Source organism: Enhydra lutris, unplaced genomic scaffold (genome assembly GCF_002288905.1).
Source record: "Enhydra lutris kenyoni isolate GAN:26980312 unplaced genomic scaffold, ASM228890v2 scaffoldscaffold116, whole genome shotgun sequence".
Taxonomy (NCBI): Eukaryota; Metazoa; Chordata; class Mammalia; order Carnivora; family Mustelidae; genus Enhydra; species Enhydra lutris.
The window spans coordinates 519,741-537,651 of record NW_019154200.1 but is presented as its reverse complement, the minus strand read 5'-3'; the positions used below and the strand labels follow the sequence as shown (position 1 = coordinate 537,651).

General features: G+C 39.4%; 1 protein-coding gene across 2 annotated transcripts in view; it reads left to right on the top strand.

Moving 5' to 3' along the window:
* The window catches only part of LOC111139753 (DENN domain containing 5B), a 202,275-nt gene extending 186,313 nt beyond the window's left edge, over positions 1–15,962 (top strand). For both annotated transcript variants that reach the window (XM_022492109.1, XM_022492108.1), the window contains 5 exons: positions 885–1,072; positions 5,969–6,051; positions 6,263–6,389; positions 8,130–8,304; positions 11,038–15,962. In XM_022492109.1, the coding sequence (XP_022347817.1) occupies positions 885–1,072; positions 5,969–6,051; positions 6,263–6,389; positions 8,130–8,304; positions 11,038–11,221 (757 nt within the window). In that variant the 3' untranslated portion in view covers positions 11,222–15,962. The remainder of the gene's footprint in view (positions 1–884; positions 1,073–5,968; positions 6,052–6,262; positions 6,390–8,129; positions 8,305–11,037) is intronic.
* The last annotated feature ends 1,949 nt before the right edge of the window (positions 15,963–17,911 follow it).

Genomic DNA, 17,911 nt, shown 5'->3' with positions numbered 1-17,911 from the left:
TTCCCCTACATATTTGAGAGAGTGAGAGCAGAGTCAAGAGACAACAAGAGTGGAGGGGGTAGCTACAGGGGAAGAAGGAGAAGCAAGCCCCCTGCTGAGCAGGGAGTTTGGGGGTGGGTACCTGACCCCAGGACTCTGGGATCATGACCTGAGCTGAAAGCAGACACTTAACCGACTGAGCCACCTAGGTGCCCGTTAGTTTTACTTTTTATGTAATACAAAATTACCCCCAGAAAACTTCTAAAAAATTATTTGTGTGTGCTATCAATGCCTAGTCCACAAGTGTTGGAAAAGATTGATATAACTCTGATTAAAAAATAAAATAAAAAAGGGCAGCTTGAAGTAATTAATTTAGAAGGAGGAAAGGATCTTTTGGATTCTACTGGGTATAGCTGGTACTCCTCTTTGGAAACACTGTCCTCTTTTCTCCTATAACTCAACTTCCATATTAGCTTCTAGTTTGAAAATATTCTTGTCAGAACTAACCACAGTATTTTAATATAGGTGAGGTATGAGAAAATAGTGAATCAATTTAATTTGTTTGAATGTGGTAGCAATTTCTGGCTATATAAGAGAGAATGTCTTTATTTTTCAGAGATTCATACTGAAGTGTTTTTAGGGGTAAAACGTCCTGATGCGTGCAATGTACTGTAAAATAGTTCCAACATAAAATAAAAACAAAGCATATGGCAAAACATAAAGAATATGGGTGTCTGTTATATAATTCTCTCTACTTTTCTGTATGTTTGAAATTTTAAAATTAAATTTAAAAAACAACCCATAGGCACTAAAATGATGGGCTTCACCCATGGTGCCATTTTAAAAATTCTGATTAAAACTAGTGAAGTACTGGTGATGGAGAAGTTGTTTTTCTGACCTATAAGGTTCCCATGTGGGCGGTGGTTGGGGAAAGGCATTGATGATGGAAGCCTGGAGAGAATCCTTATTGGGGAATTGATGACCTCGGTGGCAGATGAGGATCTGGTAAAGCAGTGTCGGACTCCACCCCAGCAGAAATCGCCCACCTCGGCTCGGAGACTGAGCATCACTTCACTGACAGGAAAAACCACCAGTAAGTACCATCATTGACTGTTAAATTTGCAGTATGCCTCAGATGTTGCAGGTATCATGGGGCCGTTTCACAGGGAATATACATTAATGAAATGTGGCAAGATTAAAAAGAAGAAAGTGGAGGAAAATTAATTTGGGCAAACAGAATTTGAAAGAAGGAGGAGAGAGGAAAGGGAAAAAATAAGATAAGAATTAACAAATAATTAAAAACCTGAAGAATTTAGATATTAAAATCAAATAAAAACTGCATGTTCTGTTTTAATTAAGCTGTGGAAATGTGACTAAGTAATATTTTGACTGAAACTTAAAGGAGGAAGAGTACCTGGCTGGTTCAGTTAGTAGAGCATGAGACTCTTGATATTGGGGTTGTGCGTTCAAGCCCCATGTTGTGGGATAGATTGTACTTCTAAAAGAAAAAAAAAAAACAGGGGTGTTTGGGTGGCTCAGTGGGTTAAGCCTCTGCCTTCGGCTCAGGTCATGATCTCAGAGTCCTGGGATCGAGCCCCATATCGGGCTCTCTGCTCAGCGGGGAGCCTGCTTTCCCCCCTCTCTCTGCCTGCCTCTCTGCCTACTTGTGATCTCTCTCTGTCAAATAAATAAATAAAATCTTTAAAAAAATAAAAAATAATAAAAAATAAAATAAATAAAAATTCTTCTCCAGGGGCACCTGGGTGGCTCAGTTGGTTAAGCAACTGCCTTAGGCTCAGGTCATGATCCTGGAGTCTCAGGATTGAGTCCCATATCAGGCTCCCTGCACAGCGGGGAGTCTCCTTCTCCTCCCTCTGACCTCTCTCCTCTCATGCTCGCTCTCTCTTTCTCAAATAAATAGAAAATCTAAAAATTCTTCTCCCTACGCCTGTGTTCCTACGGAAGTAATAAAATACTATAGAGGAGTGACTTCTATGGCTAGGATGCTGTATTTACATGCCATTTTTAATACTACCATAAATTTCCAATTTATGTTAATGTGGTCTTTAGTAGGCTGAATAATGTCTCCCAAGAGTATTAGATCCTAATCCCAGAATCAGTAAATGTTACTTTACTTGGAAAAAAGATCTTTGTAAATGTGATTAAGGATTTTGGGATGGGCCGATTACCTTGGATTATCTAGGTGGGCCCTAAATGCAGTCACACATATTCTTAAAAGAGGGAGGCAGAAATTGGAGTGATGCATCCACAAGCCGGAGAATGCCAGCAGCTGGCAGAAGCTTGACGAGGTGAGGAGTGTGTTCTTCCTTTGAGCCTCAGAGCTGCCCTGATTTCTGCCCGGCAATAATTTCTGATTCCTGGCACTCTGGAGCAATGAGTGAATAGATGTGTGTTGTTTTAAGTCATCAACTTTGTGATAATCTATTACAGGAGCCACAGAAAACTAAAACAGAGGCAGTATGATTTAGTGAAAAATTACAGAAGTTTATCAGGGAAGTGGTTTTATTTCAGCCATAGACAATAAAGCCATAAGTAGAATATAACAGAACCTGAGAGGTCTTCAGTTTACCAACAAAGAGGTTTCCTTAAATATTTTTAGTCCCCGTCCATTTATTAGCACATGGCAGTATATTAACTATTAGATACAGCCTAAAAATTCTCCTTACTCTTTTTTTTTTAATATTTTATTTATTTATTTGACAGAGAGCACAAGTAGGCAGAGCAATAGGCACAGGGAGGGGGAGAAGCAGGCTCCCCGCTGAGCAGGGAGTCCTGGGATCATGACCTGAGCTGAAAGCAGAGGCTTAACCAACTGAACCACCCAGGGTCCCCCCCCCCCGCCGCCATTCTTTCTCAAAATATGCCCCTGATTCATAATTCCTTGTTGCCTTCAGAAGTAGACTTCACACACTCACTAGATAAACTAAAATTATAAAGACTGATAATACCAAATGTTGGTGAGGATGGAGAGCAGTGGAATGCTCAGAGGAATGTTAGTAGGAATGACGAAGGAAAACCAGTTTGGTACTTTATTCTAAAGACATGCACACCCTTAGCATACACTTGACACAGAATCCCACTCCTCAGTATTTACTCAAGAGAAATGAACATGTGGAGCTACACTAATACTTGCAGTCCTATGTTTATAGGAGCTTCATTCATAATAGTCAAAATAGAAATAATCCAGTATCCACCAGCTGGTGATCGGATAAGGAGAATGTGCTGTATCTATTCAGTGGCATAGTACTCAGCAGTATCTAAAAATGAACAAACTACTGATGTATCTAACAATATGGGTGACTCTCAGAAGCATTATGCTAAGTAAAAGAGAACAGACACAAAAGACTAGATGTTCTATGATATCTAGACTGAATTCTAGAAAAGGCAGTGTAATAATGATAGAAAGCAGAGCATCAGTTGCCAGGAGTTGAGAGTTAGGGAAGGGGATTGACTGAAAGGGACACAGGGGAACTTTTGGGGTTGATAGGAATTTTCTGCATTATGATTGTGGTAGTTTCGTGACTATACATCTGTCTGAGCTCATCAAATTGTACACTTAAAATTGGTGAACTTATTGTATGTAATCCTAAATAGACTTAGAAGACTGACTTAAGGGGGCACCTGGGTGGCTCACTTGGTTAAGCATCTGTGTTCCACTCAGGTCATGATCCCAGAGCCCTGGGATCAAGCCCTGCATCAGGCTCCCTGCTCAGCTGGGAGCTGGTGTCTCTTTCTCCCTCTGCCACTCCCTCTGCTTGTGCTCTCTCACTCTCTGTGTCATCAAATAAATAAATTTTTTTTAAAAAAAGACATAAAAGATTTTAGCCCAGTCCATCCAAATTATTAGAACTTCTAAAACAGTCCCAGTTTATTTGGATATTACTGTTTTAGGAGGCCTAACTCCCTACTTTGGTAGTATTTTCTTTTCTTACTCAATAGGTAGAAATTTTTAAATAACCTAAAATTCAGAGATAGGTGATTGGCATTTTCTCACAGTGTGTGCAAAGTGATATTTAGAGAACTAAAAGTTTTAAATCAGTTTTAAAATATTTCTGATTAGAGGCTCCTGGCTAACTCAGTTGGTAAAGCATGAGACTCTTAATCTTGGGGTTGTAAGTTTGAGCCCAATGTTAGGTGTAGAGATTACTTAATCTTTTTTTTTTTTTAAGAGTTTATTTATTTAACAGACAGAGATCACAAGTATAGAGATTACTTAAAAAAATAAAATCTTTAAAAATAAATAAAATAGGGGCTCCTGGGTGGCTCAATGGGTTAAGCCTCTGCCTGCAGCTCGGGTCATGATCTCAGGGTCCTGGGATCGAGTCCCGCATCAGGCGCTCTGCTCAGCGGGGAGCCTGCTTCCTCCTCCTCCCTCTCTCTCTCTCTCTCTCTGCCTGCCTCTCTGCCTACTTGTGATCTCTCGCTGTCAAATAAATAAAATCTTTTAAAAAATTAAAAAATAAATAAAATACAACTGATTAGTACAGTGCTATTTTAGAATGAATAAAAGTTTTCAAAATAAGTCTTCATATTTACTTTTTTTAAAATATTGTATTTTTTCATTTGAGACAGAGAAATAGAGAGAGAGCGCGCACATATAAGCGGGGCAGACGGAGAAACAGACTGTCCACTGAGCAGGGAGCCTGATGTGGGACTTGATCCCAGAACCATGGGATCATGACCTGAGCTGAAGGCAGGCACTTAACCAACTGAGCGACCCAGGTGTCCCAAGATCTTCATGTTTAAAAAAATAAAATATTCAGGGGTGCCTGACTGGCTTAGTTGATAGAGCATATGACTCTTGATCTCAGGGTCGTGATTTTGAACCCCACATTGGACATAGGGATTACTGGGGGAAAAAAATGAATATTTAAAAAAATGTATTCAGAGAAAGGAAAAAAATAACTAGCAGCTGAAGAATCCACAGTATCAGTCCTTCAATCATTAGAGGTTCCCATTTTAACAATTTTTATGCATTGGTGTGGAAAAAACTTACTTAAGTTTTACCTGGAGAATGTTTTATGCAAGAAATCCTCCAGCAGTACGAATTCAAAGATTCTAAAACACTAGAATGTGTAGCTTGTCTTTTACAGTATGGCATGTAAATTAAATTTAATAGTTAATCACCATAAGGCATTATCAAAAATTAAATATTTTCTCTTATTACCTACCTACTTCTATCCCTAGAATCTGTTTACCACCTTTTTTTTTTTTTTTTTTTTTTAACCATTTTTGGGTTTTGGGAGGCAAAGGCAGTTTAGATGCCAATCAAGCAATCCACCATGGTCTCCCCCAAGAACGAGGCCCTAAGCATTTGAGGGGGGGCATGCAAATGAAGCAATGCCCAGATGGACTGAGTATCAGAAAAGGAAGCAGTTCGGGGTTTGGGCTGCTGCAACGTACCAGGCATCATCCCTTTATTTTCAACACAATAGCAAAAAAACAGATTTCAGGTTAGCCCTTCAGAGCTTCACAAACCTGGGTGTGTGCCCACTAAGGGACTCAGAGGTAGGTAGGATAAGGGGGTACCTGTGAGTGATGCTGTGGGTCTTTCCCACCTCACTCCTCAGATCCAGGGGTTTGCTAGCTCTTTGTGACAGGTACCATGCCAGATGATTTACACCTGTAATATCTCATTCACCTTTCCCAGTGACCCATGAGGTGTATATTTTCCCTGTTTAAAGGCTGAGGAAATTCAAACTCAGAGGAAGTTAGACATCTAACCAAGGTTATAGACTGCAAGTGGTAAGGTTGGAATTTGAATCTAAGGATCTCTTGGATTCTTTTGCTTTGTGCCAAGATGCCTCCCACTGAGCTGAACTGGCCTTAGGCAAATTTCACAGGGGTCCTAACAAGCCAGCCTGCTGTGGTGAAGTGTTTTCCTGCCTGGTGGACACAGCGATACCCCATAGTACTTTAGTTTATTTCCCTTGCATGAGAATTCAGCCACTGTTCATTATTTTTTCAGAACCCAATGCTGGACAGATCCAAGAAGGAATTGGAGAAGCTGTGAATAATATTGTGAAACATTTTCACAAACCTGAAAAAGAGGTATGATCTGTAAAACTTAATATGTAGGATTTTAAAGCCATTTTTATACATGGTACATAAGGCAGTAGAGGGTATGTTAGTTTTTATTTGTAAGCTTTCTAACAGCTACAAAAAAGTGCTTCATAGCTGTCATCAGCACCTATTTCTCTAGCATTTTCTTAAACATAGAAGCAGCAGATTATTCTTTGGCACTGCGTGTTTTGCTCCACAGAGAGGAAGCCTCACGGTGTTGCTGTGTGGAGAAAATGGACTGGTTGTGGCACTTGAACAAGTCTTCCATCATGGATTCAAATCTGCTCGCATCTTCCACAAGAATGTCTTCATCTGGGACTTCATAGGTAAGTTAAAGCAGGTATATGTTATTATAAGGTCACTGAAATGTTTCTTACAAAACTCGAAGACCCCAGAGTTTAAGCAAATAAGGGGTAGTAACAAGGGAGTACATTTTTTTAAATAAATATCAAATTAGCACTATCTTTTCATTCATCTAACAAGTATTTATGGTGTCCATAATATTCCAGACACTATTCTAGATGCTCAAGGTCTACATCAAGGGGCACCTGGCTGTCTCAGTCGGTAGAGCATGGGACTCTTGATCTCAGGGTCATGAGTTCAAACCCCACATTGGACATAGAGCTTACGTTTAAAAAAAAAAAAAAAAAAAAGATATACATCAAGAGATAAGTAAAACACAAAAATTCCTATGGTTGGCGTACTTAGATTCTGGTGGGGGCAGGAACCCAGACAATACACAAAAACATAATAAGTATGCAGCTTATCTAGTATGTTATAGAACTGTGTTTGATGTGGAAAAAAATAGAGCAGAGTGACAGGACATGGGGTGGAGAGTACTCTTCTAAGTGGGGTGATTCTATGCTTTATGGACAAGGTGATATTTGATCAAAGACTAAGGAAGTGAGGAATCGAGCCATGTGACTGTCTGGGAGAAGAATACTGCTATCTGAGAGGATTGCCAGGGAGAGGCCCCAAGCTTGGAGTACGCTTGGCCTTTTCATAGAATGGCAAGACTAATGTGACTGGGCCAGAGTGAGGGAGACAGAAAGTAAGAGGATACTGGGGAGAGAGGGCTGTTTATTGCCAGAGTCAGGTGCTTCAGGGCCATCTAGGCCATTGGAACAACTTTGGTCTTTATCATGATTGAAATAGGAAGTATTGGAAGGCTTTGAGCCAAGGAGTGGGTGACATAATATACCTTCTGCTTTAGAAGGATTACTCTAGCTTTATGCTGTCCCGTATGGTAACCGCTAGCTACTTGTGGCTATTTAAATTTAAACCGATTTAATGTAAATTAAATTTAAAATTTACTTCCTTAGTCATATATGCCTTACCTAGGAGCTACTAAGTTGAACCTACAGATACAGAACATTTCATTCATCACAGAAAATTCTGTTGGGAGTGTGCTGCTTTAACTTGCTAAATAAGCTTTGTAATCTTTATTTTGGTATGTAGTTCTTCTAGAATTCCCAGCTTTTTTTAAAGGGATGATTAATCATTTTGTGTCTTGTAAATATAGTCTAGATGAAGTAGTTGATTTTCTCAACTTAGAATTTTTAGACAAAGAAGAGGTTAACAGAGCTAGGCCTCCAGGAGTGATTTTTTTTTTTTTTTTTCTTTTGGAATGCCTAGAATCTTAAGCTCCTATTTCTGATATGTGTATACATATCCCTTCCTTAGAGTTCTTGAATCAGTTCTATTTCAATGGTTCCTGAATATTTACTGGTTACTCATAGAAGGTTCTAGCCTTGACAGAGGAGTCTGGTTTTCTGTTTGTTTGTTTCCAATTTCCATTGCTTGAAGATATTCTAAAGAGAGTAAACTTTCTACCCTTCTGGAGTGCAGTCTAGATTAGAAAATAAACTGCTGGGAGTATATTGTTCCACTGTGAAACATGGACCTCTGAAATTCATCTTGAAACCAGTGATAAAATAATGATTTTGGTTTCTGGACTGGCTATAATACAAAGCATCGTTAGTGTTTCCAGAATAAACTAAGTGATACTCTTTCTGTACATGAAGTATTAATGTGTATTGTGATATATTTCTGACTTCCTTCCCCAGAGAAAGCAGTTGCTTATTTTGAAAGCACTGACCAGATTCTAGACAATGAAGATGATGTCCTTATTCAGAAATCATCCTGCAAAACCTTTTGCCACTATGTAAATGCTATTAATACTGCACCCAGGAACATTGGGAAGGACGGCAAATTCCAGATTTTAGTTTGCCTTGGAACACGGTAAAGAGCCAATTCTTAACTTTCACTATCTTTGTTACATGTTGAACAAGAGTCCAGAAGCAATTATACCAGATCATGCCCCTTCCAGGGCTCTCCCATGGGCCTCTTTCATTCCTGATTTTATTATGAGACTATTTTTATTGGGTACTTGATATATGTTGGCACGATGCTAAGTACATTACATTCATTATCTCATTTAATCCTCCTGTCACTTCATTACTACACTACATGAAGTAGCAACTGGTACCCTCATTGTGTAGATGAGAAAACAGAAAATAGATGAGACATAACTAAGTTAAACAACTTTCCCAAGGTCACACAGTTAGAAAAAACCAGAGCCAAGATTCATACCCAGTCTCATTCAAGAGCCTATACTTTCAACCATTACACTACACGGGCTCCAAAGGTGGGCCGGTGGATAAAAAGGTAGTTTGATAGGGAATTTGACACACCACCACATATATGCACATATATTTACAGTATACCACCATATTGCTTTAAATTTGATAACATTGTAGAATTCATACTATATAAATAATTCTTTTTTCTATATAAATAATTCTTAACTATATAAAGTCTCTCTCTCTTTTTTTTTTTTAAAGATTTTTATTTATTTATTTAACAGGCAGAGATCACAAGTAGGCAGAGAGGCAGGCAGAGAGAGAGGGGAGGAGCAGGCTCCCTGCGGAGCAGAGAGCCCGACGCGGGGCTCGATCCCAGGACCCTGGGATCATGACCTGAGCTGAAGGCAGAGGCCTTAACCCACTGAGCCACCCAGGTGCCCCATAAAGTCTTCTCTTTAAGACAGGTTCCTACCCTGGTATTTTTTTAAAATGACACGTAAGAGCTGTACAATCCATTAATTTTAAAACAGCTATCAGAATTATAAGACATAAAACACATAGACTTTTAGAATAAGCTTCTTTTTTTTTTTTAAACGATTTCTTTATTTAAGAGCGTACAGGGGAGGGGCGGAGGGTGAGGGAGAGAGAATCTCAAACAGACTACCCCCTGAGTGCAGAGCCTAAAACAGGGCTAAGTCTCACAACCCTGAGATCATGACCTGAGCCAAGATCAAGTGTTAGACGCTCAATGGACTGAGCCACCCAGGCACCCCAAGAATAAGATTTTTTTTTTAAAGTTACTTGTGCAGTGTTTGTTATTTTCTACCACCCCAACCAGAGATTCAGCATGCCTACTTATGGCTGCTCTTGTCAGGAAAGGCATATTGTGGGGTGCCTGGCTGGCTCAGAAGAGCATGTGACTCTTGATCTCAGGGTTTGTAAATTCAAGCCCCACGTTGGGTATAGAGATTACTACAAAAAATTAACTTTAAAAGAAAAAGAAAGGGGACGCCTGGGTGGCTCAGTGGGTTAAGCCGCTGCCTTCGGCTCAGGTCATGATCTCAGGGTCCTGGGATCAAGCCCCACATCAGGCTCTCTGCTCAGTGGGGAGCCTGCTTCCCCTTTCCTCTCTCTGCCTGCCTCTCTGCCTACTTGCAATCTCTGTCAAATAAATAAATATCTTAAAAAAAAAAAAAAAAAACTGACTGAGTGGCTCAGTCAGTTAAGCATCTGCCCGCTAGGGTCATGATCCCAGGGTCCTGGGATCGAGCCCCAAGTTGGGCTCCCTGCACAGTGGGAAGTCTGCTTCTCTCTCTCTCCTTCTCCCCCTGCTCGTGCTCTTTCTTTTTCTCTCTCTCTCTCAAATGAATAAAATCTTATAAATTAATTAGTTAAGAGGAAAAAAAAGCATATTGAGATGCTTAGTAAGAACATCTAGATACTTAGTGACAGATAACTAATGTCTGAGTTTAATCAGTACACACTGAAGCCCCTGGGTGGCTCAGTTAGTTAGGCATCTGCCTTTGGCTCAGATCATGATCCTGGAGTCCCAGTCCAACATCGGGCTCCCTGCTCAGTGGGGAGTCTGCTGCTCCCTCTGACCCTCCCTCCTCTCTTCTGCTTTCTCTCATTCTCTCTCTCTCAAAGAACCCACACAACAAAAAAAAAAAAAAAAAAAAAAAAAAAAAAAAAAAAACAAAACACCTGAAGGTTGAGATGTCCTCCTGAAACAACTGGTTCACAGAACTAAGTTCTGTATTCTTAATAAGAGGGGCCAGTTTCACCTATACTTTTAAAAGTCCTTTTGGGCATGATCCTTATCTTCTTTTATATATATACTGTTTTGATTAATTAGACCAGTGCCTCCCTGCTTTTGGTTTATAAAATCTACTTAACGTTTTTCTGCTTTGATTTTATTCCTTACCTTGTTATGTTGTGTTAGTTTTTTTAAAATGTTAGTCCCAACTATTTAGTGTAGTGTTTGTTCCCAAAGAGTCAGTATACTTTGGCATGCCTTGCCACAGATGTCTGAGTAACAACCCTATAAAAAAAAGATACAAAATGACATTCTGCCTCTTTTTAAAAGTGTTCATTCCGAGTAGAGTCCCTTTAATATGGGTAAGTCCTTAAGGCCAATTTGTCCAGACTTACTTTTACAATCTCTTACGTTTTCCCTTTAGCTGACACTGTCTCATTACTGTATCTTTTTAACCAGCAAATTCCTGACTTTGGTTTCCTCTCTGAGGTCTGGTTTCCTCTCTGCTGACCTCAGAACATGGCTCGTTTTGCTCTGTCCAGCCCCACACCTTCCCGCTGAAAGCTCTAACATTTGTATTGTTCTGTAGCAAGGTCAGCAGGGCTCAGGACTTCTTTCTCTTTGAATCTGTAGGGATCGCCTGCTCCCACAGTGGATCCCACTCTTAGCCGAGTGTCCTGCTATTACCCGAATGTATGAGGAGAGCGCCCTCCTGCGCGACCGCATGACTGTCAACTCTCTCATCCGCATTCTGCAGACCATTCAGGACTTCACCATAGTCTTGGAAGGATCACTCATCAAAGGAGTGGATGTGTAACCCACGTGACTAGAAACTCTCAGTCCAGACCCCTTGTTCCCGAACCTTCCCCAGCTATGGGGACTGATTTGGACTTGTCTGACAAGGTAGTGAGTCACTGCAGGGGCAACACACTGTATTCCCCAATTTGAACAATCCTCACACTACAGACAAGGGAAAATGCTGTATTGTAGTTCATTTGAACCTGGAATTTAGTATAAAATAGAGTATTTTCATGTGTTAGATGTGTGTAAATATGCTCTTCTTTAAGAAATTATATTACTCTAATAAGATACTTTTCTTAGATTAAATATTCCTGTGATTTAAAATAAGTTGCTTAACCGCATTGGGAGTTGGGGAGGGGAAGAGTGGTGCTAGCCAGGAAGAAGCCAGTAAACATGTAATTACAGTGCAACCGAGTCGGGCTTTTTTTTCCCTCCAGGTATCACAAAGGATCCCAGAATGCATTGTTATGTCGTAGCCATCCGTCCTGGTGTGTCCGAGTCTTTGTATTGTGAAAGTGAACAGCTTTACCTACTGTACGTGACAGTCCACACTTCAATGTTTTTTTAAGTTACAAATGGTTTCATACATTTGAATTGAGTCACTTTTCCAGTCTTTTGGAAAAATTTTTCCGTCCGCACAAGCTAAAGATATGATTCAAATATTTTAAATACTGGACCCCAGGAGCTTGGCTGAACTGGAAAGAGAACACACAAAGCGCTGAGAAGTATGTTAAATTGTAGGATTATAACTTCTTTACACTTTGGAAAGATTAGCCTAGACTAACTTCATTCTTCACATTTTTATTCTTGTTATGTGAGGTACTTTGCAGAGATGTGAATTTCAAAGTGTTGGTCTCAAAGTTCTAAGAACTGCAAACGGCAATTTGATTCTGTACTTAAAATTTGGCCATCTAACCCCTGCAGCAGTTCCTTACCTCAAGGATAATCTCAAACCCTCTCTTTGTTAGGTTCCAGTCCCCACTCCCCTCCCCTCTTCCTGTGCCCATCCCCCTCTCAGGAAATGGAAGGAATGTCTAAGAAGGAGGAGGGCTCTGTGTAACTTGGAATGTTTTTGTGAAAGTATTTGTTGACCAAGATAATGCAAATAACAGAGGGAAAGAGCAAGAATGAACCCTTTCTGGGTGTTTCAGGGCAAGTTTTTATGTTCCTTTTTTAAGAAAGGTTAATAATATAAAACAACTGGCCTGGAGAAGGTAAAAGCCAGGGCCGCACAGACTGACAAAAATGGAAGCAGAATGAGAGGCAACAGTTTTTAAAGACCAAACATTGTGAGTAGCTTTCCAACTTGGCATTTTATAAGGAAGTTAAATAAATGTGGTGTTAGCTAGTTACCTTGAGTCTTCACTTATGGTAGGTCCTGTAACTAATTGGGCATTTGCACACTGTTAGCGATGAAATTGCCTCACAGAGCTCTGAGTTTTATTCCCACTTGTGGCTGAGAAGCAAAACCATGGCCTCTCAGGACCCTTGTACAATCTTGAGGGTCCTGGGCTTTAGCCAACAGTATTGTTTCCCTTATTTCCTGGAGGAAGAAATTAAACAAACAAGGGCTTCACTCCCTTTATCAAACACTCTATTCTGTATTCAGCTGGGGTGACTAAGGCACATCCCCTTTTAATCTGTGACTTAGTACTTGAGGAGCACCAGGGGAGCTGAAGGCAGCATTTAGAAACCCAGGGAAGGGCTTTAGAAAGATTATTCTGGGTGACCTGGGCACACAGGAGATGTGTTCGCCTGAGGCTAAGGGCTGTCTGCCTTGGTGTAGCTCTTCCAAGGACCTAGAAGGTCTTTCATGGGAGGTATCCAGAACCTACTTCACACGGGGTTCTTATGTTGCAGTGATTAGAAACCACAGAATGATCAGTGCAGGGTTTTATTCTTGTACCTTTCTTAGAAGGCCATCATTCTGGCACACTCTGGGCAGCTGAGAGATGACTTATGTGAGCATGCTAGCATTGAGCCATCATTTTGTAGATGGGAACACTTGAGGATCAGAGGGTTTAAATACTTAGCCCACAGCTGGTCAGTGACAAAACAGAGTCTAGAGCTCATGTCTTTTATTACACCAAGGCTGCGTGAGACTGAGAGCCAAGGAGGCATTCATATTAATAGTCTTTCTACCCCTGGATCTTTATCCATCCATCTAAACAGGTAGGAAATAACTGTTAACATTCATTTATAATAATCATTTATAAGGATTAATTTAACATTCATTTTAACAAATGGTTCTCAAGTGGTGGAGAATTACATCCATTACAAAAACCGGGAGCAAAATTGGATTTGGGGCCTGTGAATAAAGCTATTACTTTAAAAAGTAGTACCCCCCAAAAGAGTTATACCTAAAGTCTTATCCCACTTTGTGTAGTATGACCACAACAGTGGAAGTGACCAATTTCAAAAGAGATAATCACACCAGAACTGACCCCTCCTCTAGAATGCTGGAGCCTTTAAATTGATCACCTGGGGAGCCCATATAGTTATTCCAGTGACAACAGCCATGTCTCCATACATGTGGGGACCTCCTTGCAAGCTGCTTGAATGGCCTACAGCCCATTCTTCTGACTATTGGCAGTTATGGTAAATCTTGACATTTTATTTTTTTTTTTTTTTAAATCTTGGCATTTTAAAAGAAATTTAGTATTTGCAAACAAAAAGTCCTTAGGATCCGAGTTGATGAATAAAAATGATGTTTAAGCAGAGTTTGAGGTCACAAAAGAAACAGTTCTAAAGAAGTAAGACTTAGAGTTCTTACGTGGCTTATAGTTGCCAATACCAGAATATTTTGAGCAGGACGGTAGCAGAACCCTTAGAATAAGTGTCCATAGCTGGCTTTTGGAAGGACCATACCCAGTGAGAGGTATCCTTTTTGCTGTATTAATTTTTTTAATTAGTATATTGCTTCATAATCACACCTTAGAGTTAAAGTAAGTAAAAATCAATTTTGTAATTGACTTTTTTTCTTCAAAATAAACTAAAAATAATGTCTGGAATTACAATTAGTATTTTCAAATAACAATAGCTTGAGAAGAAATTGTTTTAAAATGAAATTGCCAAAAATATTACCTCTTGAAACATCTAATTTCCAGGTGTTTTTCAAATGTCTGGAAACTCCGAATCTCAGCCTTTCTGACACAGTGGCAGCACACTGTTGTTGGTACTGTGTGTGAACCCAGTTAGCATTGCCCTGGGTCGGGCTCATTAGCTCCTTAAAACTGCCTGAGGCTTGGTGTGGGGTGTGGAGTTGCTTACAGTGGGGGGGTAGGGTGTGGAATAGCTTAAAGTGGGATTCTAATTGGTGTGAAATAGGGCTACGGAGAACAAAATTTCCTCCTCTTCCCCTATCCCACTGGGAGCAAGAGTTTGATATAAGAAATCTGAAACATGCAAAAGTTTGCAATTTCCCTCTAAAATTTATTTTCAGTGTTTCACACATTTTTGAACCTTTGTAACCCTGTGGTATTTACTTTAACATGCCTTTTTAAAAAGTCGTTTTCATGAATTTCTGTCACACTACATGAATGATATAGGGGAAATAACTGAATTGCTTGTATTTCCTTTTTTTGGAATAAAGCACTGTTATATGTAAATGTAATGAAAGAGAGGTAGAGATGATACTTAACGGTTTGTGTGTAGTATATGTTGACACCTCTAAGATATTTTGAAACATGAAGCAACAAATAAGGATCTCAGATCCCCGGGGAAATATTTATTTGACATCATTGAGAATGTAGCTCTTAATTGAAATACGTTCTTTCTGCTAAGAATTAAGATTTTTCAGTGGGTTTTCATTTTGAGAATTTTATTTTTCTCTGTGAGGTTTACAGAAACTGTCCTTTTCACCATGTTGAAAGGACAGTCTGAACCTTTGCTATTTATATTTCAGTATTAACACACCTTCGTTGATGGGAATGGAGTCTCGAGCTCCTCTCTACTTTAGTGAATCTTGTTTCCGAGTCATCAGTTTCTTTTGAAGCCCCTGTTCCTTACATAAGTATTTGTTACTTATTTAGCTTAAAAGGAGACGGAAATGAATAATAAACTTCTAGGTCCCTTATTTCTATTTAAATACATTTATAAATCTGTTGAATTTCCAAGCTTTTTTGAAGAGTGCTGATGATGTGATCAGAGGATTGCAAGAAACTCATCCTCCCAGATCTTTCCTGAGATGATCATCCTCTCAAAGACAGAAACAAGATTAGCTCCAGAAATGTATCACATTGAGCAGTTGACAGCAGAGTGAAAAAAAAATACATATTGAAAAGCTTCTCTTCATTTGAAGGAACCCAGGGCATCCTTGGGTTATGTAGGAGAGAATCACACTTCATCCGGTTTCCTGAATGGATTTGTGTGTAGCTCCGGGTCTATTCCAAACCAGATCTTGTTGACAGTAGAGAGGAGTTCCTGTTGTCAATCACATGAAGGTGTTAAACATAGACAAAATCTTCTGTGTTACACTTGAACCTTGAACCTGTATAAATGTACCCAGTGTATCTTTTTAAACAATGAACATTTCTGCATTTAAATTATATTGTGTTTCTTTATATTGTTGACAATGCATCAGAACTGGATTTTTTTTCCCCTCATCTGAACATAATATAAAATTTAAAGAGTATTGTGATATCAAGCACTTTAACATACATATAAGAGAAACTGACGTGGGTTTTTCAGGTTTTGGAGTACATTTAAATATGACTTTTCATGCTTTGTTCTTTACAAATAAAACTGTGGGATTGATACTTTGTTTTGCTTGGTTATTACAGAATCTTAATACTGAGCAGCAAGGGACTTCAGAAAGTAGAGAGATAAACCAAAACCATTATGTAGTAAAAATACAGCCTGCTCAGCACCTGGCTATCCAGAAGAGGTTTAAAAAATATTTTTTTGAACCTACCTCACATCATACAGAAAAATCAATTCTTGATCTAATAGTCTGACTAAAAAAGGAAAAACAAGTTTTAGAAGGAAATACAGAATGTATTTATGAACTTGGGAAAGGAAAGTATTTCTTACAACAATCAAAAATAACTAGCATTATAGTCTACAGTAAAAATAGAAAACAAAGATTCATTGACTACCCACTATAGGCATTACCTAAATTGTTGCATTGTTATGGGCACGTAGCATTTTATTTTATTTTATTTTATTTTATTTTTGCAAATAGCATTTTAAACACACATCAAATTCCTGCTGTAACAGAATTTATATTCTTTTTTTAAAAATTTATATTCTAATGGAGGAGTTACACAGTAAACAGAAGTAATACACAATGTAGTTAGATAATAAGATAACAAGCAAAGAAGAGATGGAAAGTGATTGAGGCCTCTTGGAGGGGGACTACAGTTGTTAAATGGCTTAGCCAGAGAAGGCCTCACTGAAAATGGAGTTGTCGTTAACTGAGATTGGAAAAAGTGTAGGAGAAACAAGTTTGGAGGATCAACATCAAGAGCTTACTTTTTGGGGCACCTGGGTGGCTCAGTTGGTTAAACATCCAACTATTGATTTCTGCTCAGGTCATGATTTTGGGTGGTGAGATCAAAGCTCTGTGCCCCTCCCCATGTGCTGTCTCCTCTCTCTCAAATAAATAAATCTTTTTTGGGGGGGATAAGATTTTATTTATTTGAGAGAGAGCAAACAGGTTGGTGGGAGGAAGTGTGTGCAGAAGGAGAAGCAGACTCCCTTCTGAGCAGGAAGCCCAATGCAGGGCTCGATCACAGGACCTCAGAATCATGACTTGAGCTGAAGGCAGATGCTTAGCCAACTGAGCCACCCAGGCACCCCTATAAATAAATAAATCTTAAAAAAAATAAAAAGCTTGCTTTTGGATCTAAGTTTGTAATACCTATTAAACATCCAAGTAGAGAAGCTTAGTAGATACTTGCACATATAGATTAGGAATTCAGGGCAGAACAATGGTATATTTGTCAGGGTTCAATCAAGTCAGAAACCACACAGCTATTTGAAGAGGGGTGATTGATTGATTTTTGAGTAAGCTCTGTGCTCACTGTGGGGTTTGAACTTGTGACCCTGAGATGGAGAGTTTTATTCTCTACCGTGGTTTAATTTAAAATATGAGAGTTCTCTAGAGAAATAGAACCAAGAGGTCCTGTGTGTGTGTGTGTGTGTGTGTGTATACATAGATTTTAAGGAATTGGCTCATGTAATTCTAGAGACTTGGTAAATCCAAAATCTGTAGGGTAGGCTGGCAAGCTAGACACCCTGGGAAGAGTGTAGTTCAAGTCCAAAGGCAGTCTGCTGGCAGAATTCTTTCTTGCTCAGAGGAGGTCAATCTATATTCTATTTAGGCCTTCAACTGATTTTATGAGGCCCACCCACATTATGAAGAGTAACCTGCTTTACTTGAAGGCCACCAATGTAAAGCTTAATTTCATCCAAAAAACATTTTCACAAACATTTTTTAAAATTTCTTTTTAAAGATTTTGTTTATCTTTGTGACAGAGAAAGAGAGTGCGCAAGTAGAGGGAGAGGGAGAATCAGATTTCCTGCTGAGCAAGGAGCCCGATGCAGGGCTTGATCCCAGGACCCTGGGATCATAACCTGAGCCGAAGACAGACATTTCACCAACCGAGCCACCCAGGCTTCCCTCACAGAAACCTTTAGAATAATGTTTGATTAAATACCTGGCCACCATGGCCCAGCTAGATTGATACATAACTAATTTAATCAT